The 23,443-nt window shown below is 38.4% G+C and overlaps 1 protein-coding gene across 1 annotated transcript in view; it reads left to right on the top strand.

Moving 5' to 3' along the window:
- Positions 1-23,443, top strand: part of gbe1a (glucan (1,4-alpha-), branching enzyme 1a) — a 209,579-nt gene that overhangs the window by 29,181 nt on the left and 156,955 nt on the right. The window contains exons 4-6 of the mRNA XM_022680724.2: positions 1,495-1,620; positions 7,960-8,095; positions 17,916-18,006. Coding sequence (XP_022536445.2) covers positions 1,495-1,620; positions 7,960-8,095; positions 17,916-18,006 — 353 coding nt within the window. The remainder of the gene's footprint in view (positions 1-1,494; positions 1,621-7,959; positions 8,096-17,915; positions 18,007-23,443) is intronic.

The following is a 23,443-nucleotide window of genomic DNA, read 5'->3' as shown; positions in this document are numbered from 1 at the left end:
ATTACAGTAAAGGCCTAAAAACAAACATAAACACACACAACACACAAGCACACACACATGCTTACGCACATTGCTTTGATCCCCGTGTGTCCGTCGGCTCAGTGTGTGTTGGATCAGTGTTGTTGAGCTGTCTATCGGGGGCTTTCTGTTGTTTTTGCTTTCTCTGTAGCTTCAGTCCTCCTGCTGCAGGAAGCCGGCCGGCCTATAGAAAAGCTGGAGGCCAGGAGGTGTCAGGAGGGGGCTGCAGGAGGCAGGAATCTGAGAGGAATGTTGATAAGTCAGTGTGTTTGTGTGTACATGCTGGACGTATGCCTCGTGGACCAGTACAAACTGCCGCTCAAATGTTCACGTTCCTGTTTTCTGTATTTAGGATATTGAAAAGGTGAATTTTAGTTAAAAGAAAAGGTTAGAGAACATGGATGCGATGTTTTAGTAAATGTTTTAGGTACTAATTCAGTCACATAATATATATGTGTATTTTGTACGAGATTAATTTGGAATCAGTAATGCTTTATTATTAGTTTAATGCAATTAATTATGCCCCTAAGTTACTTCTTTATAAGCTAAACTGAGCTAAACTGCTCATAAGGCACAGTTTAATCTGATATATTAGCCAAATAATATGCTTCTCTGAACAAACACTGTCTCTGCTGCTCCATGCTGTTTACACACTAAGAGTGCGGTATGTGCTGCGTTCACTGCTCGCAGCCAGTTGACATTGTAGAGCACATGTGTCAAATGTGGCCCGCCACGTCCTTTTATGTGGCCCGCGATAGCTTGTAAGATCTTAGTGTCTAAAATAAATAGGTCAGAAGCGTGCTTTGACCAAAAACTACGTTTCCCACAATGCTTGACGATTGTGTTACCCGCGAAGTTACAGCTTACTGCCACTACACGGCAGTGTAGTCATTGATGTGGAAACCCTGCCGGAGGGAAGGCGTAACTTCGCGGGTGGAATTGAGACATACGAATGTTTATCCCATAATGTCCAGAAAAAGAACAGTTGATGCAGATGGACGGCTGTTTCAACAAAAATAATATAACTTGTATTTGATGTCATTTCTATTCACTTGAATAGTTTGGTTCTTGATTGATGGAGTTTTTGGATTTCACAACATGACAAATTAAAAGGATTTATGTTAATAGAGCAACAAGCAAAGATTTTTTTTCCATGCAATGTAGTGTTTGATTGAAAAAATAATATATTGAGAGTTATTTAACATTAAGGAGTAGTTACGATCATTTTATATTACATTTGGTTACATTTTATTACATTTATATGTTACATCTGGCACTTAGAGGACAGCCAATATGCCAATGTGGCCCTCGACCAAAATGAGTTTGACACCCCTGACGTAGAGCATCAAAGATCCACAATAGTACACAATTAGTAGTTGCGATTCAGTGATAGAGCTTAGTTAGAGTTAAGTTGAGGTAATTTGAATTGTGTGTGTGCTTTTTTGCAACTTTTCTCATGTTGTGTTCTGTGTGCAGCTTGTAGTCCTGACTAAAGATGGAGCGTATTTGTTTCGGATCTCCCCCTGGGCAACGTACGTCACTAAGACACTGGACTCTGTCACCTACGACTGGATCCACTGGGACCCCCCTCAGCCATATAAAGTAAGCACAACGGAAGTGGTCAAATTCTGCATTTTATATTCCATATACTATCAGTCATCATCACTTTTATCACTTTACTTTCAGTGCTCGGTCACACTTCAACATCATTATACGTATGTATGTATATCACATTAATCTAAAGGACATGAGTAAGAAAGTTCTCTTCTATCCTTTTCTAAAACCATGCTGATAGAGCTCAGTTCAGCTCCAGTATTAAGTACCTTTCTGATAACAGGGTGGTCTCCCCTGTGTCTGTGTGAAGTGGACTGTGATTGGCAGATGGAAAACTTGTTTGCACAGCAGTGTAGGTGTTTGGAGACGCTGCTTGTGGTGTAAAAATGGCTAGAGCTTGGCTGAACTGCTCTAAAACAGAAGCTGAACCTGCTCGGCACTTCTTTCAAATTTTCAGCCAAGACACCCTGGTGAAAAAAAAAATACATATATATATACTTAATTGTACTAAATGTCTAAGTATGCTGTAAATATACTAAGAGATTTATCGACTTACTTAAAATATATTAGTATATATTTCCAAGTATACTTTTTTTGTACATTGTTGTACATTTGTAACTTTTTTAAGAAAAATATAAATATATATAAAATATATATATATATATTATATATAAAATATATATTAGTATATATTTCCAAGTCTACTTTTTTTGTACATTGTTGTACATTTGTAACTTTTTTAAGAAAAATATAAATTACTAAATTTGTCATTTTTTTATATATTTAGGTATAGTATTAATAACACAATTTAAAATGTATTTCAATGCTTTGTAATTATAATGAGAAAAATATAAATATAAATTTATACACATTCGAATGTCAAATAAAATAAAATTGTAATACAGTATATTAAAAAATATTTTTATACTCAACAAAGTATACTAGAAGTGTGCTACTTACAAAAGACAGGAACAAGAAGCATATTTGTACTCTAATGTAAATAGATCACATATACAGTATTTAACATCAATTCTTAGTACGTTTTTAATATATCTGGTGTATAATAGTGATACAGTTGTAATGCTCATTAAATGTATTCTAATTTTAGTGTAAGCATATTTAAAATATGGGGTTACATACATGAAGTAGTAAGTTTAACTGTTACTTAAGTATATTTAAAATATTCCATTTTAGTACAGTTAATTACACTTAGCGCAATGTAAGTAAGACTTTTGTACTATTTTTATACAATTAAAATATAATAAGTACAAAAAAAGTTTTAGCACTCTTTAAATATACTGATTAATAATTGTGGCTACAGGAACACTTTAGTTCACTATAGCATAATAATGCTTAGTATACTACTTTAATCTACTTTTTTTTATTAGGGCGCTCAGGTCATGTTAATGTACCTAATATACATGTAATCTACAGGGGTTGGACAATGAAACTGAAACACCTGTCATTTTAGTGTGGGAGGATTCTTGGCTAAATTGGAGCAGCCTGGTGGTCAATCTTCATTAATTGCACATTATTGCATCAGTAAGAGCAGAGTGTGAAGGTTCAATTAGCAGGGTAAGAGCACAGTTTTGCTCTAAATATTGCAATGCACACAACATTATGGGCGACATACCAGAGTTCAAAAGAGGACAAATTGTTGGTGCACGTCTTGATGGTGCATCTGTGACCAAGACAGCAAGTCTTTGTGATGCATCAAGAGCCACGGAATCCAGGGTAATGTCAGCATACCACCAAGAAGAACGAACCACATTCAACAGGATTAACTGTGGACGCTGTAAGAGGAAGCTGTCTGAAAGGGATGTTCGGGTGCTAACCCGGATTGTATTAAAACATCACGGCAGAATTCAATGTGCACCTCAACTCTCCTGTTTCCACCAGAACTGTCCGTCACCACAATAAATTATTGTGGTCTAAAACCAGGTGTTTCAGTTTCATTGTCCAACCCCTGTAGAAAAATGTGAATCATGTGTGTCATTGGTGTTGAAAAAATTCTAGAACAGTGTGAACATTGATGAGAATATTTTTAAAATAGTGAGAATGGTGGTGAGAACATTCTAGAACAGTTCTAATGGTGGTGTGACTGTTCTAAAATAGTGTGAAAAGTTGGGAACATTAATTTTTTTAGTTAACCAACAAACAACAGTGAATTCCGGGTCAAAATATGAACAGGTCATGTGATGAGGATTTCACTGGGTTCTGTTTAGTGAGATCTGATGGAGCTTTCACTCCACGGCCTGATGGATCAGCAGTAGATGGACTTTTCTCTGTTGAGACAGAGGCGTAATACTGCTGTACAGTGACAGTGCTATAGATCACTGCTCATCTGAGGACTGCATGTCTCAATACAACATACTCAACACACACACACACAGCTAAACACGTAGACAAACACACACACACACACACATATTATTTGGGAGATGTTGAGTTATGGCCCATGCCATAGTTTGGCCTATCAGAATCTCCAGACCAAACAGAGGAGGAACAGACAGATAATTCATCACACAACTCATCACACACTGACAACTGATGCACAAGACTATCTTCTTTCCTCGCTGCTCTCTCTCTCCTCACTCTCCCTCCCTCCCTCCCTCCTCTCTCTCTCTCTCTCTCTTTTATTTGTTGTATCTTTGTGACTCTTTGATGTAGAAGATATGAAGCAGTCTTAAGCTACAGGGTATATAAATCTACGTTTTCTTTCTCTTCTGTCCATAAAAACTAGACAGTGCTAACATTTGTCGCCTATGTAAGCCTTAACCTCACCAATCACAAGGGTGGTTTCCCCCAATTTACAGTGGGGCTGGAGTTACTTTGTCATTGTCAGCCGTTATAAATTAGGTAGTATGCCTGTAACATGTGGAATACCCCAAAGAACAGTTCTTGGCCCTCTTTAGTTTAATATCTACAGTATCAGTATATATATATATATATATATATATATATATATATATATATATATATATATATATATATATATATATATATATATATATATATATATATATTCATTCTTCAAACTAGCACCTCTTGCTTAGATGACAGTTTTGCACATCTTGGCTGCATTTTCTCAGTCAGTTTTATGTAGAAGAGTCACCTGGAATTCAGGCGTTCAGCTGTTAAAAGCTGTTCTGAACTTGTCAAGTTCTTTCCTCTTAATGTGTTTGAGAGCATCAGTTGCAAAGTTGTGAAGAGGTAGAGTTGGTATACAGTGAATATCTCTATTTGAGTAATGTACTAATCCATATTATACCACAGGTAGTTCCGAGGCGTTTTATGAGTGCCATTATCAGCTGGGAATGCACTGTAATCGAGGCTCTCCATGTATTATTCTGTGACATAGAGGTAATCTAGCAATTATGCAGTGCTTACTGACCAGACAGCACAGCTACAAACTGAGCAGCAATGGAACTATTTTAAATTGCAGAGTTTTATAACCAAACAGAAGGTATTTTCTTGTCCTCTTTAACTTCAAATCTTTCAATAAACAGTGATAATGGAACTGTGGTCTAATCACAATAATACACTCGAGGTTTGTACTACACTGCTGTGCCAATATTACACATTATAGCATTATATGAACCTCAAGTGTATTATTGCTTAACTATGACAAGAACTTAGTAAAGAAAAAAAATGACTTTAAGAAATGAAGGTTAGTTAGCAAGAAAAACTTTGAAAGAACTTTGAAAGTATCCACAAAAAGCATCAAAAATGTTGTGATGAAACTGGCACTCATCAGAACCCTTCCAGAAAAGGAAGACCAAGAGTTACCTCTGTTGCACATGATAAGTACATGAGAGTTCCACCCTTAGAAAACAAAAAGTAACTGGAAACAGCTTTAATGAAACCTCAGATGGGCCCCAAACGTAGCTTTTGTAGTTTAAAATCCAAAAGTTTGGGCTGGACAGGCCTCTGTCAGCCTCCTCCTCTATTCGACCCAGACGCTGATGATTCAAAGCTGTTGTGAGCGGCTGCATTTGAGCACTCAGTCGAGAGCTCCTTTTAAGATCCGGCGCTGCTTAGAGCTCATACATTTATTATTAGCCATTAGCATGCCGAGAGCACGCCCGCTCTAATGACGACACTTGTTCAGTGTGTGTAATGGGACTCGAGTAGCGTGTTTAACAGCCCTCGCAGATTGAACAGTTGGTTTTGCCCTCTTGATGTTTTCGTTTCACTCAAGAACCATTTACAGTGCGCGCAGCTTTAATATGGATTAATGTTTCTTCGCTGACATTTTTCTGGCACATTTGTGTTTGATTTTGAGTCACTCGCTGGGTGACAGACTGTACTCAATAGAAAGCTCATTCCCACAATTGCATCGCAGCGCATATGGGTGACTGAGGGAGAGCATATTTGCTGACAGACATTAGCATTTCGGATGAATAACTTAGGTGGGGTTAGTTGATTTATTAGGCGTTCGAATGTGCTTTTGTGTACATGTTTGTTTGTGTGTGTGTGTGAGGATGTTTGTTTCTGTGATTTTTCTGATTTTTCTAATACTGTACATCAGCCTTTACAATATAGAGGCCTAATCTGACCATTCCACTAAACACTACAGGGGTTGGACAATGAAACTTAAAACAACTGGTTTTAGATCACAATAATTAAATGTCCCGACGGAGACTTCTGGTGGAAACAGGAGAGTTGAGGTGCTCATTAAATCCTGCCGTGATTTTGGCAGCCGTGGTTTTATCTTTTTTGGATACAATCCGGGTTAGCACCCGAACATCCCTTTTCAGACAGCTTCCTCTCACATCGTCCACAGTTAATCCTGTTGGATGCGGTTGGTCCTTCTTGGTGGTATGCTAACATTACCCTGGATACTGTGACTCTTGATGCATCACAAAGACTTGCTGTCTTGGTCACAGATGCTCCAGCAAGACGTGCACCAACAATTTGTCCTCTTTTGAACTCTGGTATGTCACCCATAATGTTGTGTGCATTGCAATATTTTGAGCTAAACTGTGCTCTTACCCTGCTAATTGAACCTTCACACTCTGCTCTTACTGGTGCTTAATGTGCAATTAATTAAGATTGGACACCAGCCAATTTAGCCATGAAACCTCCCCCACTAAAATGACAGGTGTTTCAGTTTAATTGTCCAACCCCTGTAATAGTTTAAATATGTGCTGTGGGCATTCTGACCACTCACAAAAGCACCATAATTATTTCCAACAAATGATGTTGGAATTAAAGGTTCCAGTGTATTAGATCATACACTGACATAGCCACTTACAAGCAGCGTATCAATTGATCATGACCATATAAATTGTGAGGTGTTACTAATATGAATGAGGTTCAATACAAAGGCGCTGCACTCCTCCACTATGATCGGGAGAATCCCGGTCATGCAGCTTGCCATCAGCTTGCAGAGCCCTGAGAGAGCAGAATTGGCCTTGCTCTCTCTGTAAGTGGGTAGATGGCGCTCTCTCCCCACATCACTTCAGAGGGTGATGTCGATCAGCACAAGGCTGCGTCTGTGAGCTGATGTATCAGAACCGAGTCGCTGCACATTCCTCGTATCGTGCTGTGATGCTACTCAGCAAAGCTGCATCAGCAGCAGTTTAAAAAAAGAGGTGGTGGCTTACTTCACATGTGTCAAAGGAGACCACTAGTCATCACTAGTGATAGGGGGAGTGCTAATGAGTGGGTTGCGTAATTGGTCTTAAAAATTGGCGAGAAAATGGGATAAAAAAAGAGGAAATAGCAATTCTCCAAGGTCAGAGCGCACTTGGCATTAAAAACACAGTCAAAATTATTTTTGAGAATTAGGACATGCCTTCTGCTTGTAACAAGCTACGCAAGGCATACTTTTCCTGTTGTTATGATAGCACAGACACTCCCTAAATCAAGCTGCGGGGTGCACGGTTAATGATAGCTAAAATAGGGACCAGTATGTTCTGAAACTCAACGTTTTGGATTAGTGTGCATCAAAAAAAAAAAAATAATTCGAACAAAGTTCAGTTCCCATACTGATGATTCTAAGCATACTAAAAAGCTCTACTGCATTATTGCTTATTGTTTCTCAGTCCTTAAGGCCATTGTTGATCTCCTACTTTTAGACTTCTCTGTACTTCTATTTGTTTTTTTCAACGTTGTACGAATGATTTTTTCTCAGAAATAAAAGTACACCTTGTTACTTATGGATTTAGGCTTCTTTACAAATGCTCTGAAAGTATCTGAGCCCCTAGGCCCACAGCACTATTAAACTTTATCTCTCTGCCTTTGTGATGATATTTGAGTTGGGTTGCATCACAGGCTCAGCGGGCAGCGGTACGAGTGGAAGCTGTGGGCTACAGTCTCATCAAAGCCCGGTATAGCGAGCACGCTTGGGTTAACTGGTCTTTTCCTCTCTTTGGCTCTCAGTGCCAGCACCGAAGACCCCCACAGCCCCGCTGCCCGCGAATCTACGAGGCTCACGTGGGCATCGCCTCACCCCGAGAGGAGATCGCCTCTTACAAGAACTTCATCCTGGACGTGCTGCCCCGCGTTAAAGACCTGGGTGAGTGATGAAACCAGCAGAAACACAACGCAACCCTCATGCGCTACGTGGAGAGAGCAGAGGGGCAGAGCAGGCCGAACACGTGGTGCGTACCCTGCGCTGCTGGGCCGCCCTGGGCACTCGCTGGTCTTTGATGAAGTGCATGGCACTCAACGTTCTCACAGAACTAAAGCAAACTTGCTGGATAAACTGAACTTAACTCTTATCAAGTCTTCAAAAAAAGTTTTAACCACACATTCACACACTTGCATACAACTTAAAGCGGCGTGAAAGTATTCAGCCCTTATAGATTTATTTTGTTTTTGCTTTTTTGTCATACAAAGCTATCCGAACAAAGTTAACCCTCCTATTATGTTCATTTGTCAGGAACAGCAATGGTGTTCCAGTGTCAGTTTTAACCGATGCATGTTTACTTATCCAAAAGATGTCTGAAACCCCAACAAATCCTAACAAGCAGTCTAAATATTGTTTTACTAACTCCATTACTAATTATTTATCAATGGTGTTCCTTACGGTGGCCGAGAAAGCCCAGCGCAGTGCAAATTGAAAAGCGCTGCAAAAGCACAAAACACATCCATCAAAATTACAACACAGGCGCAGCAAATAGAAAAAAGCGCTGCAAATAGAACCACAACACAACGGAAGTGAGTCACAACACAACGGAATTTTCCCGGGGGACCTTAAAAGATGCTGTACCAGCTGTATACAAAGGACAATAAGTGGCAAACAAGCTTCTGAAAAGTAAGTAATGTTTATTACCTGTGATTACCACGGTTGTGTGCATATTATTAAAAGTTCTGCTTCACAAAACGCCTTGTTTGCCACTTATTGTCCTTTGTACACATAGTGAAGTCCGAGACGTTACTGAAGACGCAGCTTAGCTGGTACAGTATCTTTTAAGGTCCCCCGGGAAAATTCCGTTGTGTTGTGACTCACTTCCGTTGTGTTGTGGTTCTATTTGCAGCGTGTTTTTCTATTTGCAGCGCGTTTTTCTATTTGCAGCGCGTTTTTCTATTTGCTGCGCCTGTGTTGTAATTTTGATGGATGTGTTTTGTGCTTTTGCAGCGCTTTTCAATTTGCACTGCGTTGGGCTTTCTCGGCCACCGTAGTTCCTTACCTCTAACAGGTAGGGTTTCAATTAGGATAATTCACTCTTTTTTCATTCAAAAAAAATATATATATACATGTTCAGACTTTTTTCACTACTTTATTACTTTTGAAAGACCAACATATTAAACAATAGTTTTACATAACATTGAAACATAACACTGCAATTTTATTTTAGTTTTTGTTTTTGCAGGGGGTGGTTGCAAATATGTGAGATGAACCATTTTCATATTATATGTCGATTACACTAATTAAGGCAAGCAGATAAAGTTTTATGCTGAAAAAATACTTTTAACTATTTTTCCTAGATCTTCAAACTTTAAAACGGGTCAAATTGACCCGGAATATAACAGGAGGGTTAAGACAATGTGAAGATGAATTAACTGTGATTAACTACATTTTTGAGAAAGCTGAATTCAGTTTTACTAGCCACAACCAGACCTGATTACTTCCACGCCTGTAGAATAAAGAAATCACTTAGAATAATAAACAGAACCTGTCTGACAAAATGAAGCATGCTAAAAAAATAAATAAATAAATAAATAAATAAAGAACAGATTAGAAAACCAAGTCATTGGCATCTATCAGTCTGGAAAGGTTCAAAAAAGTATTTTTTAAGACGACAGTTAGAGTTATTATTCACAAACGTAGAAAACATTTAACAGAGGTGAACCTTCCCAGGAGTGACCAGCTCAACAAAATGAATCCAAAAGGGCATGGACAACTCATGCAGGAGGTCACAACAGAGCACAGTACAACATCTATAGAACTGCAGGTCTCTCTGTCTCAGTTAAGGTCACTGTTAAAGATTCAATAAAAATACTAAATAGTCTAAATAGATTTTTATCATTTAAAAACTGCCTTTTATATTTAAGGTTATCTTTTTCTGATATGCAATGTGTTTGTTAATCTGAAAAAAGTATGTAAGTATGATAAAAGTCAGCGTAATTTTTATCAAGTTATTGATTTTCTGACGGATTAAGTTTAAATCAGACAATATAGAATTTAAAAACGGATTTTTGTAGAACTAACTTAATGTACAAACACAGATTTAAGGAGATCTGATGAACGATTGTATTGTTGCCCATATTTTCCTTAAATAGGCTTTTGATAAAGTATTTCAATATTAATGGCAAGTTTCTTGGACAGAGATTAGACCTAACTGTAGACTGTATTTACCTTTTAATTTAAAATCTCCATTTAAAATGCTGTGTAGTGTAAAAATAGGCTTAGTCCCTGTCTCAGTCTATGTATGAAGAAAAACTGATAAAATAGTGTATTTTGGCTTAATAATTATTGAGATGTCACATTTAACAACAGTTTACACTTACCCCATTCATAACTAAGTTACAAAAAAGTTCTTCACCCAAAATTTGTTTTTAAATGAGGCACAATAGACAATAGCCAATGATTACAGAGGACTGTTTGAATATGTAATATAATACAACTGCTTGTTGAAGGATGGCGTATGATTGTATTGGATGTTTTTTTTTTCCTTTATTAGTTTTTCTTTCTGTTCTGAATATTTTCTGGGTTTGCAAGGTCAGGAAACACCAGAGTTCATCCCCAATTTGAACGATTTAGGTTATTCAATAAACAATAAGTTGTCAGTCAGGTGAGAACATTGGCTAGATCCCAGCTGGATGCTGCAGCCTTGTACAGTAAAACTGAAGGCCCTGCACCCCCTGTTCTCTCCCGGAACATTACCTACCGATCAGCCCTTCAGGATGCAGCTCCAATCCTACTGCCCTTGAACAGGAGAAAGGTTGCAGCATCTCCATCTGAATAAATAAAGATGAAATAAACAGGCCGGTTTAGCAGAGTTTACACTGTTACAAGTAGCCTATGAAAGTCTACTAAAAGTCTATGAAGATAGGCTCTCTTTCTTTTTAAGAATTAAACGGACTGAAGTGATTCTGTGGAATCTGCCTCTATCATAAAGGTGAAGGTCTTGACACTGTTGGATTTTCAATGATTACTTTTAAACTTGACAAAATTGTACGCTCTAACAGGACAGTGACCCCAAACACATAAAAGATTGTTGTGAAATGACTAAAACTGGCTGACATTAAGCTTTTGCAAAGGCAAGTCCCAAATGTAATTGCGCTGTGTAGAACAGCACCGCCAAAGAAGCAGATACAGCTCGCTAGCTAATGCTAGCCAGCTAACATCACATTCTAACACACTGGAGTATTGGTAGCTCAGCTCTGTGGAGTCAAATGCTTCGTCCTGCCAGGAGATAAATGAGAACATCCCTTTATCTTAGGAGCTCCTGCTGCTGTTCCTCACTGCATGAGTGTTTTTATCTGAGAAAAATAAAACAAACAAAAACATTAGCAAACAGCAATCACGAGGTGGAAATCAGCTTTAAGAGCAGTAACTAGAGCCCTTTTAAATGTATTAATATAGTGTAGCTTAAAGGATCATTTTAATACACACTGAACACTGAATTTATTTGTTAACTGGAGAAAGAAGGAAATCGTGGCTGATTTTAATACTGTAATAGTGCGCCTTATAATACAGTACACCTTATAGTCTGAAACATAAGGTACCGTATTTTGCAGACTATAAGGCGCACCAGATTATAAAGCGCACTCACATCAGTGAACGTCTATTTTTTGGTCTTTTTTCATACATCGTACACTGAATTATAAGGTGCATTTTAAAAGACACTATAAGGAACTTCTAGATCAGCAGGCCTCGCTGCTGGGTGGTGCTGGGGAGTAGCTAACTAAGTTAAGTAAAGCTAAGCTATGTAAACAAAACTGTGATAAAAAAAAAAACCGCGCTCACTGGGGGTTCTGTATTATGTATTTTCTATGTTTATGTTTATGCTTTGTGCCAACACCAGTTGTAAAAAGCGCTATAAAAATAAATTTGATTTGATTTGATTTGATAAAAAAAGTCTTTCTTTTAAAGTCTAATGAGTGCTGTATGTTAATCTACACAGATTTCTCTTCTGAAAACTGTTTATTTGGGTGAGTAAAGCGCCTTACATTAATTTAAAGATTAGATTCCTGAATTTCTCCAGAACTAAGGCTGGAGCATTAGCATTAGCGGCTAATCACTAGCGATTAGCAGCTAATGCTGCCCGACAGTGCTACACTGAGGAACCCTGAGTGTTCTGGTAAGCCAGGGCGTTATTAGCTAGCGGTTCGTCCCAGTAGCTTGTTTTTTTACACGTTAAACACGCAGACTACAGTCCGATATACTTCCCTTTGATCGAAGAATGAGTTAGCGCATAGCACGGTTAGTGGCTAATGCTGCTGGAGCAGCTCCAGCAGTGCTAGCCGGAGTTAGCAGTAGGTTACAGGCTGTTAGTACTCATCTCTGAACAGGGAAACATCTGTTAGCGGCTAATGCTAATACTGCTCCAGCCCCGGTGCTGAAGAACTAAACTGAAACTCCTTTATAGTGCAAAAAATACAGTTTTTATGTTTTAGGCTACATGGATTTTTCTTAGGAAAAATAAATACGGAAAAAAACATTTGTACCACAAGGCTGCTGTGTACTTTTCCTTGAGAGCTGATTCAGTATTTTTATTTATTTATTTCACTGACTCAGAAAGTGATTTGTGATTTAATTGCCAGCCGCACAAAAGCAGCAGCGCTGCTTTGATTGACAAACAAAAGAGCCGGGCGTAGGTGCCAGCGAACAGTGCGACGAGACTGGCACCTGGACACACACAAAAAGACACATGCAGTTTGCAGATGCATACATGTGCACTGGAGTACTGAGAGCTCTAAAGCAGAGTGTGTGCCACAAATCTAATTTGTCTTTATACACTGCTGCGTACACACTCATAACTCCAATATAGAGGCTGTGTCTGCAGTCTTTTCAGTCTTTACAGCAGACATAAACACGTAAACATCCTGTTATGCCTGTTTGATGCTGACGTCAAGCTTTTGCCCACCTCCAGCCTACAATCACAGTACAGTTAGTGCCAGTTATTATCCCCCATTAAAACACTCCTTCTTGTGTTATATTATTTAAGTGCATTTATTCTCAAACAATAGTGGACCTCAGATTGCAAAATGATATAAATATGATTACAGGTGTGGTCTGATTACAGAGTAGTTTTTAAAAACGCCCTTTTTCAGCTCAATAAACATAATTTAACCAGATCTAATCAACTAATCTACACCAGAAAGAAAACTACCTATCTGTAGGATAATGTAACATTCTGGAAGTGCAGACCTTTCTCTTAAAAAAATAAAATACCCTGTATTTTAAACATTATGTTATGTATAGGCCACAATTTAAAGTCTTACTAAAGAAGCAAATTAAAGAATTGTCAAATGAAACCACTGAAAAAGTTAAAAAAGACTTTTCATAGTATTAATCATGCTAAATTTCAAATTATATTACCGTAAGAATTAAGAGTAAAAAATAAGAAAAATGCATATTTGGTTGTATATAGAGCAGAATTTAGACTCCTATACAATAAGAAAATCAAATGATTATCCAATGGTGCCACTGAAGTTTAGAACAATACTTGTAATAGTATTCATTTTAGAATCTTCTGATTAGGGGTTGGACAATGAAACTGAAACACCTGGTTTTAGACCACAATGATTTATTGTGGTGACAGACAGTTCTTGTGGAAACAGGAGAGTTGAGGTGCACATTAAATTCTGCTGTGATTTGAGCAGCCGTGGTTTTATGTTTTTCGGATACAATCCGGGTTAGCACCCAAACATCCCTTTCAGACAGCTTCCTCTTGCGTCCACAGTTAATCCTGTTGGATGTGGTTGGTCCTTCTTGGTGGTATGCTGACATTACCCTGGATACCAGGGCTCTTGATACATTACAAAGACTTGGTCACAGATGCACCAGCAAGACATGCACTAACAGTTTCTTCTCTTTTTAGTCAAAAATGTATATTTGGTTTTGCATAAACCAGATTTGGAGTCCTATAAAACCAGCAAATCTATCTGTCTATTTATCTATTATTAATGTTGTATATATCAAACAATGTTACTGAAGCGTTTTGGATTAATAGGAGGTCAAACTTTGGAAAATAAAACATCATTTGACATAATAAATTATTGTGTGGGGGCACCACAAATGGCTAGCACTGGCACTGGGTAGTGTACCTCTTGGTGAGAGATCATTAACTGCGGAACATGCCTCAACGACACAGTCAGACTGCAAGAAACAGTTTTTTTTTTTTTTTCACAAATCGCCATCTGTTATGAACTGGAACTGTGTTATTTTTAGGAATGAATCCATATTCTCTTTGGAATGCCATCACATAGGACAAGCTGACATCCCTAGCAGTGATACGCGGGACACTTCAGAAAACAGTTCAGCGATATGTGCAGCGCATTCTGTAGTCATGTGTTTGTTGCATTAGATGTCATGGATTTCAACTGAAAATTTTCAGCAGGATAATGCTCACCCACATACATCAAGGGTTTTCCTGCAATGTCACCAGATGTATCGCTAATCAAGCATTAATGGGACTATAGCTGGAAGGCCAGATGAGTGAACACTCATAACCTATGAGTGTTCAGGATCTACAGGCCCAGCTGTACCAAATGTGTTGGCAAATGTGCTATAGGACACCATACAGAGCTTGTCTGGCTCTATGCCCAGCCAATCATACTGTACTTTATCTTGTATGCTGGCTTAAGGCAGCACAATAGGGCACTAGAACCTAACTATGTTAAAATAAACTATAAGATTAAAAGGCCATTAAATCTATCTTTAATATCCACATTTTTTAACCAGATTTAAATTGAGAAAGTGGATCTTACTCTCTGCTGGTTTTAGAATATCAGTGCTCGTTGCAGAACAAAGTGACTGAAGACGGAAAGGTAACTCATTCATGATCCACATGAAAAGCACAGTGTCAGAAGCTCTGGTTTGTGGTAAGCTCCTGAGGCTTCCTCACACTGAGGTTTACAGGTGCGCGAGACAGTGGAGCTCTGGCGAGTTCCTGAGGCTTCCTCAGACTCAGACAGGGCTGTGAGAGAGTGGAGCTTTCTGAGGATAATCTATAAAGGAGGCATCCAGCAGCGGTGTGGAGCAGAGCGCAGTGAGGGTGCCCTGTAGGGCTCCACAGTACACCTCCCTACTGGGAGACGAGAAACCGCAGGAAGCTGCAGGAAAACTCAGTTCTACCGTCCCAGCTACCAGCTTCTCCCGTTTCCCAGCTCTGAAACGATCAAGACAGGAACATGCTTACAATATATAATGCATGCGCTCACATACACACAGGAACATCCAGTCTGTGACATCAGACATCAGATAAAAGATCTATAACCTACATCTTTCTCTTTCATTTTATTCGCTAGCAAAAACAATTCAGTTCCTAAAAGTGAAGCAGCTTTCCGTTTGCTTTTAAGACTCATATTATATGATCTTCATATCTTAACAGTATCTAAATACAGGGGTTGGGCAATGAAACTGAAACACCTGGTTTTAGACCACAATGATTTATTGTGGTGACAGACAGTTCTTGTGGAAACAGGAGAGTTGAGGTGCACATTGAATTCTGCTGTGATTTGGGCAGCAGTGGTTTTATGTTTTTTGGATACAATCCGGGTTGGCACCCGAACATCCCTTTCAGACAGCTTCCTCTTACAGTGTCCACAGTTAATCCTGTTGGATGTGGTTGGTCCTTCTCGGTGGTATGCTGACATTACCCTGGATACTGTGGCTCTTGATGCATCACAAAGACTTGCTGTCTTGATCACAGATGCACCAGCAAGATGTGCACCAACAATTTGTCCTCTTTTGAACTCTGGTATGTCACACATAATGTTGTGCGCATTGCAATATTTTGAGCAAAACTGTGCTCTTACCCTGCTAATTGAACCTTCACACTCTGCTCTTACTGGTGTAATGTGCAATTAATGAAGATTGGCCACCACGCTGCTCCAATTTAGCCATGAAACCTCCTACACTAAAATGACAGGTGTTTCAGTTTCATTGTCCAACCCCTCTATATTTTGACCAACTGTAGCACCTATTCAGCTTTATTAGCTACTCCAACAGTCAACTTCAAGGAGGGCTTCACCTGGTCGTCTACAATCTGCTTTTTGCTTTTTGTACTTTGTATGCCTTGCTTAGCCATTTTGTTTTGTTAAAGCAAAATGAAGTAAAATTTCTACTTTAAAATTATGTAAAAATAAAAAAATCTAAATAATTATAATTCTCTATTCCCCACACTGTCAGGGCTAGGCAGGGTTGAGACAAACATGTATAAAACTAAGAGGCTTTATTAAAAAAGGGGTAATACAAAATCATGGTGAACAACAGAATATTGTTCTTTTTTGGGAAAAAACAATATCAAAAAACATATAGCAGAAAACATACCAAGGGTTTAGTGAGAAATTCCAGGCAGTATCTGAGGGCAGGCAAAAATCATAAAGGATATATTAATAAGGGTCATACACAGAATAAACAAAACACTGGTAATAATAACACTTTGTAGATCACGGTGTAAGATGAAGGGGTTTAGATAGTGAGTGCAACAGGTGAAACCAATATTCTGGTGATTGTGCCCTAGTAAAAAAAATAGATTAGATTAAAGTATACTAATTATGCTATAATGCACCAAAGTGTACTTGTTACCACATTATTAATCAGTATATTTAAAGAGTGCTAAAATAGAACAACTTTTTTTTGTACTTTTCATACTTTATTTGCATAAAAGTAACATTTAAACATACTACTTCATGTATGTTACCTCATATTTTAAACAGTAAAATTATAATACATTTAAGGAGTATTACAACTGTATCACTTTTATACAACAGGTATATTAGAAATGTACTAAGAACTGATTTTAAATATGCTTCTTATTTATGTCTTTTGTAAGTAGCACACTTCTAGTATACTTTGTTGGATATAAAAATATATTTTAATATACTGTATTACACTTTTTGTGTGTTACAAATTTACTTTAATATCATTTCAATTACTTTTTAAAAAGTTACATTGAACTACCGTAACAGTAGTTTTTAATACACTTTGTTAAAAATGTACAAAAGTATATTTGGAAATAAGTATTTTAGAAGTATATTGAATTAAATTAAAATAAAGTGTTTTTTAAATAGACTATAATGTACTTTGTAAAGTACAGTTTTTTTTTGTAAAGTTTACTTTCAAACATTTGATGACAGCATAATATTAATGTACTTTTAATATATTTTAAGTAATTAGTAGTTGTACTAATACTAAGACATTTCTCAATATGTTTTAAGTACAGTTAAGTATATATTTTTTTCACCAGGGTGGTCTTGGAGGTGTCATATAATGTGTCATGTGACATGTATCAATGTGTGGTGCATTCTGGGCAATGTAGTGAGGATATAGGAGATTACTAGTAGACAGAGGGGCAGGAGGAATAGAAACCCTGTGGGTGGCAGACACACATTGGAAAGGCCATTTGTTCCAAATCAATTCAAGAGGCATTTATTATCATTCCAATTGTCGTTGAGGAGTCTGATAGCTTGGTGGACAAAGCTGTTGATGGTACTATCTGCCAGTTGACAGGAAAATGCATTTTTTTCACTTTGTTATGGTTCTGTATCTCTCAGCTTGTCCAGAAATGCATGTCAGGTCATCTCAACTAATCTACCATTCAATCACCTTTTTTTAATATTTTTTTATTTATGTCATAGGAGTCTTTATATTAATGTAAGATGTAACTTTTTCAAATATAATTTATAATCTTCTAATCTTTCCCTTCTCTCGTTCACAGGATATAACTGCCTTCAGCTCATGGCCGTAATGGAGCATGCTTACTATGCAAGTTTTGGCTACCAAGTCACAAACTTCTTTGCAGCCTCCAGGTAAAGAGATACATTTTTTAATTATTTATTTAGAGCTTGTTAAAGTTGCATGGGTACATTTTGCTGCATAGAAGTGGCTGTAGTTTCTACATGCTGTGTTTATAGGAAGTCGGCATATATAGAAACTGTAGTGGGTTAGTGTTAACCCACCTGCTGAAAACCAGTTTGAAACCAGTTTTAAAACAGTTTTTGCTGGTAATTGCTTTCAGGTGATGGTCTGAGCTTTTCTTTGATCCTTGCAAAGACATACAGTGTAATTGTAATCATGGTGGTTTACCAGCTTTTCCACAAATGCATTGTACAGCTCTGGAAAAATAATAAGAGATCACTTAAAAAGGATGAGTTTATTTGATTTTACCAAATTGAAAACCTCTGCAATATAATCAAGAGGAAGATGGATGATCACAAGCCATCAAACCAAGCTGAACTGCTTAAATTTTTGCACCAGGAGTGGCATAAAGTTATCCAAAAGCAGTGTGTAAGACTGGTGGAGGAGAACATGCCAAGATGCATGAAAACTGTGATTAAAAACTATAGTTATTCAACCAAATATTGATTTCTGAACTTTTAAAAAACTTTATGAGTATGAACTTGTTTTCTTTGCATTGTTTGAGGTCTGAAAGCTCTGCATCTTTTTTGTTATTTCAGCCATTTCTCATTTTCAATGTTCATTTTACTCAAACATATACCTATAAATGACAAAATCAAAGAAACTGATAGGGTCTTGTAATTTTTTTCCAGAGCTGTATGTTGCATTTAATTTTGATACTTGGTCAAGCTTGACCATAGTGGTTTAGCTTAGTAATTGTTGGCAATGCATATAGACCAGCTAAACCATCTAACAAGAGCTAAACATGTCACTGTTGTTTTTACCTAGCCAGGATAAAATAAGCTAACTTAAATAGCAAATGTATTAGCATTAGTATTAGTTTTATTGCTTACATTTTTATTTAAAGCGTTTTTGGCACATGGGCTTTTCAATGTTTCAATGTCAGCAGATGCATGTATTGAAATGGGTAGATGTATACCAATCAGAACATGAATGGGTCAAATATTTCCAAGATACAAAAATAGATCAGTAATGATAAACAAATGATACAGAGGGCAAGGCAAAAGTAGAAAAGTAAAAAAAAAAAAAACACAAAACGGGTGGGTAACAAAGGCAAAAACAAAGGAAGCGTGTAGAAGAAGAGCTAGAAAACTAGATTCAATACTCGGCGAAGAGCTAAGGAAACAGAGGAGTATATATACTACAACCGACCAGGTGTGAGCAATCAGAAGCTGGGAGAGCATGAACACTCTAGCTTGCCCACATACTACTGCCATCTGAGCAGCTTGCCTTGAAAACATAGATACTATGCTATGGCTAGCCAGACACATCTCCAGACCTATTCCTGATTACCACTATTAACATTTCACACATTCTGTAAAATCTACAGAAACTGCATGAGAATTTTCAAGCTGCATAGGATGGAAGATGGTAAGACAGCATTAGGAACCTCACTTCTCCATGCCAAGATGTCTGGCAGGTGTCACGTCTGGCGCTGAAAGCGCACCTGTCTCCCTCGCACTTAGTTTTAGTCCCCGGACTACACTACCCAGAATGCACCACACGTGGACTACACTTGCTCACATGATCACATAACTCCTCTGCACACTGCACTTCCAGGAAGTAATCATTGTAATTGGTTTCACCTGTTTTCTCCTGTATATAGACCCCTTCAGCTCTCTCTCACTGCTGAGTATTGTTTTGGTTCGTCCTGCATTACAATGCGTTTCCATAGCTCTGATTGTTTGTTTGTTTACGACTCTTTTTTCCTGCCCTACGTTGCTGTTTGCCAGTTTTTTGTCCCTAAACTGTCACTTGTTCATGGTATGTCATTCCTTGTTGGCTCCTGTTTAGCAGCATTGACCCTGCTTGCTCTGACCACCCTTTGTATTGCATCCATGGTTGCCTGAGTCCTGCCTGATCATTACAGCATGCTGCATTACACTTGCATTACCTACTACAGGGGTCGGACAATGAAACTGAAACATCTGGTTGTGGTGACGGACAGTTCTGGTGGAAACAGGAGAGTTGAGGTTCACATTGAATTCTGTTGTGATTTGGGCAGCCGTGATTTTATGTTTTTTGGATACAATCCGGGTTAGCACCCGAACATCCCTTTCAGACAGCTTCCTCTTACAGCGTCCACAGTTAATCCTGTTGGATGCGGTTGGTCCTTCTTGGTGGTATGCTGACATTACCCTGGATACCATGGCTCTTGACACATCACAAAGACTTGCTGTCTTGGTCACAGATGCTCCAGCAAGACGTGCACCAACAATTTGTCCTCTTTTGAACTCTGGTACGTCACCCATAATGTTGTGTGCATTGCAATATTTAGAGCAAAACTGTGCTGAACCTCCACACTCTGCTCTTACTGGTGCAATGTGAAATTAATGAAGATTGGCCACCAGGCTGCTCCAATTTAGACATGAAACCTCCCACACTTAAATGACAGGTGTTTCAGTTTCATTGTCCAACCCCTATACTTCCGTATGTGTAGCTCTTCCTTTTAAATAGCACTACAATCCCACACTTCCTTCTGGAAGGAAACGTGTCATTTATCAGCATGAATTTTTAATGTCGGTCAAATCCTAAGCCCGCTGTATTGTAAATATGTATGTAAATGGAGCAGGGTAACCTTGGCTTAGCTGTAAAAATCCCACTGGTTGTAGCTTTAAAGATAATTATTCTCACCTCAGGGCCCCAGAACTACACTGATTCCATCTGCATGCGTCTCTCTCACTCTCCCCACCAAAACACATTAGTCCCCCATGCCGTGGCCTGCTGACATTTTATTTATTGCTGTTATTTCTAAAGGGCCTGGTAGTGTGAGTGTGTGACAATAACTAAATGCTTTTCATTTTGCGTTTGAACTCTGGGCTGTGCCGGAGTGTTCCTCGGCCGCGGCGGCGGAGCACCGAGCGCGGCGCCAGCCACTGAATCAGGATGAGCCAGTCTGACAAGGGCAGTAATCTTACAGTAAACACATTTTCAGTTAATCCACAAATAGAAGAGAGCCCAGATAAATAACACGAGCGAGAATAGAAAAAAAAATAGAAGTGGGCCTCCAAAATAAATAAACCCTCATGAAAGAAAATGGCGCATTCGGATGAGGGGAGTGAGTGGCCTTCTCAGCCTAATAAAATATGACAGACTCATTGGGAATTTTTATTTCTTCTTTTCCTCTGCGTGTGCGAGGCTGCCGGAGATACCCCGGCCCAGCCGAGACCCAGTGTAATGTATACAGAGTCATTTCACTCTTGATTGATCACTCGCACACCTTTAAAACAGGAGTGAGAGAGAGAGAGAGAGAGAGAGAGAGAGAGAGAAGGAGAGAGTAAGAGAAATATGAGAGATAAGAAATTGAGAGAGAGAAAAAGCCAAAAAAAAGTGAGAGAGCAGAGGTGTATACAGGATGTATACAGGAAGTGTATAAGGTGTATATTTATGATGTAGTATGTTAAGTGAATGGGGTGAGTATGGGCTGGGTATAGGAAGTATATGAGGCGTGTATAAGGAAAGTGTACAGGACATGTATGTGAATGTGTACAGGAAGTGTATTGAAATGTATGGGGAGTTTATTGGGGGGGAAAAAAGAAATTGCATGAAAAAATGTATGAGAAGTTTAAGGCAAGTTTATGGGGATGTATACAGGAAGTGTATTGGAGATATATGGGAAGTGTGTATGTATAGTAAGTGCAACAGAAGTGTATTGGAAATGTATAGGATGTGTATGGGAAGTGTATGGAAAGTGTATGGGGTTTGTATAGAAAGTGTATCGGAAGTGTATGGGAGCGTGTACAGTAAGTGTATCAAGAGTGTATAGTAAGTGTGTTGGAGGTGTATAAGGAAGTGTATAGGAAGTGTATGAGAAAGCTATCAGAAGTGTATGGGAAGTGTATGGTGGTGTGTATCATAAGTATATCGGAAGTGTATAGGAAGTGTTCAGAAGTGTATGGGGGCGTGTATAGTAAGTGTATCAAGAGTGTATAGGAAGTGTATTGGAGATATATGGGAAGTGTATATGTATAGTAAGTGCAACAGAAGTGTATTGGAAATGTATAGGATGTGTATGGGAAGTGTATGGAAAGTGTATGGGGTTTGTATAGAAAGTGTATCGGAAGTGTATGGGAGCGTGTATAGTAAGTGTATCAAGAGTGTATAGTAAGTGTGTTGGAGGTGTATAAGGAAGTGTATAGGAAGTGTATGAGAAAGCTATCAGAAGTGTATGGGAAGTGTATGGTGGTGTGTATCATAAGTATATCGGAAGTGTATAGGAAGTGTTCAGAAGTGTATGGGGGCGTGTATAGTAAGTGTATCAAGAGTGTATAGGAAGTGTATTGGAGATATATGGGAAGTGTATATGTATAGTAAGTGCAACAGAAGTGTATTGGAAATGTATAGGATGTGTATGGGAAGTGTATGAAAAGTGTATGGGGTTTATAAAGGAAGTGTATTGGAGGTGTATGGGAAGTGTATGGTATATGTATGGGGTTTATATAGGAAGTGTATCGGAAGTGTATGGGGACGTGTATAGTAAGTGTATCAAGAGTGTATAGGAAGTGTATGAGAAAGCTGTCAGAAGTGTATGGGAAGTGTATGGTGGTGTGTATCATAAGTTTATCGGAAGTGTATAGGAAGTGTTTCAGAAGTGTATGAGGTGTGTATAGTAAGTGTATCAGAAATTTATGGGGATGTACTGTATATATAAAGTATCTGGGTATCTATACAGAGAGGGTATGGGCTGTGTATAGGAAGTGTATAGGTATGAGCATATGAAGTGAATAAGGTGTGAAATGAAAGTGCATGGAAAGTCTATGGGGAAGTATAGAGGAATTCAATTGAATATGTATAAGAAGGGTATGGTGGTGTGAATAAGAAGTATTTAGGACGTTTGGAATGTGTGTATCTGAAGTGTACAGGAAGTCTGGATGAAGCGTGTGTATCAAAAGTGTATTGTATATGTTTAGGGAAGTGTTTGTGGATGTATAGGACTTATATAAGAAAAGGAAATTGGAGAGTTTGGGAAGTATATAAGAGCATCTAAGGAAGTGTGTAGGGCATCTAAAGGGTGTACATCAGAAGTGCGTGGAAAGTGTGTGAGGACTGAACGGGGGAAGATGAGGCCGGTGTTGATCCCGGTGAGGATTGATCATGCTGATATGGCAGTGTTTCTGTCGGAGCTCCTCAGTGGAGCAGTTTCATTCCTGCTACAGCAGAGTTTCATTTAGCCTCACCTACACCGTCCCCTGTGAGCACTTCTCTATTACATTCTGCTGACAGAGACATTTCCTCTGTAGCACTGTAACTTTCTGAGGGTGGAAGAGGGCTGAAGACATCAATGACTGTTATACTCACATACACACATTCATATGGAGATGTTCTCCA

The sequence above is a fragment of the Astyanax mexicanus genome, chromosome 20 (genome assembly GCF_023375975.1).
Source record: "Astyanax mexicanus isolate ESR-SI-001 chromosome 20, AstMex3_surface, whole genome shotgun sequence".
Taxonomy (NCBI): domain Eukaryota; kingdom Metazoa; phylum Chordata; class Actinopteri; order Characiformes; family Acestrorhamphidae; genus Astyanax; species Astyanax mexicanus.
The sequence above is the reverse complement of the archived record's forward strand: the minus strand, read 5'-3'. Positions and strand labels throughout refer to the sequence as shown.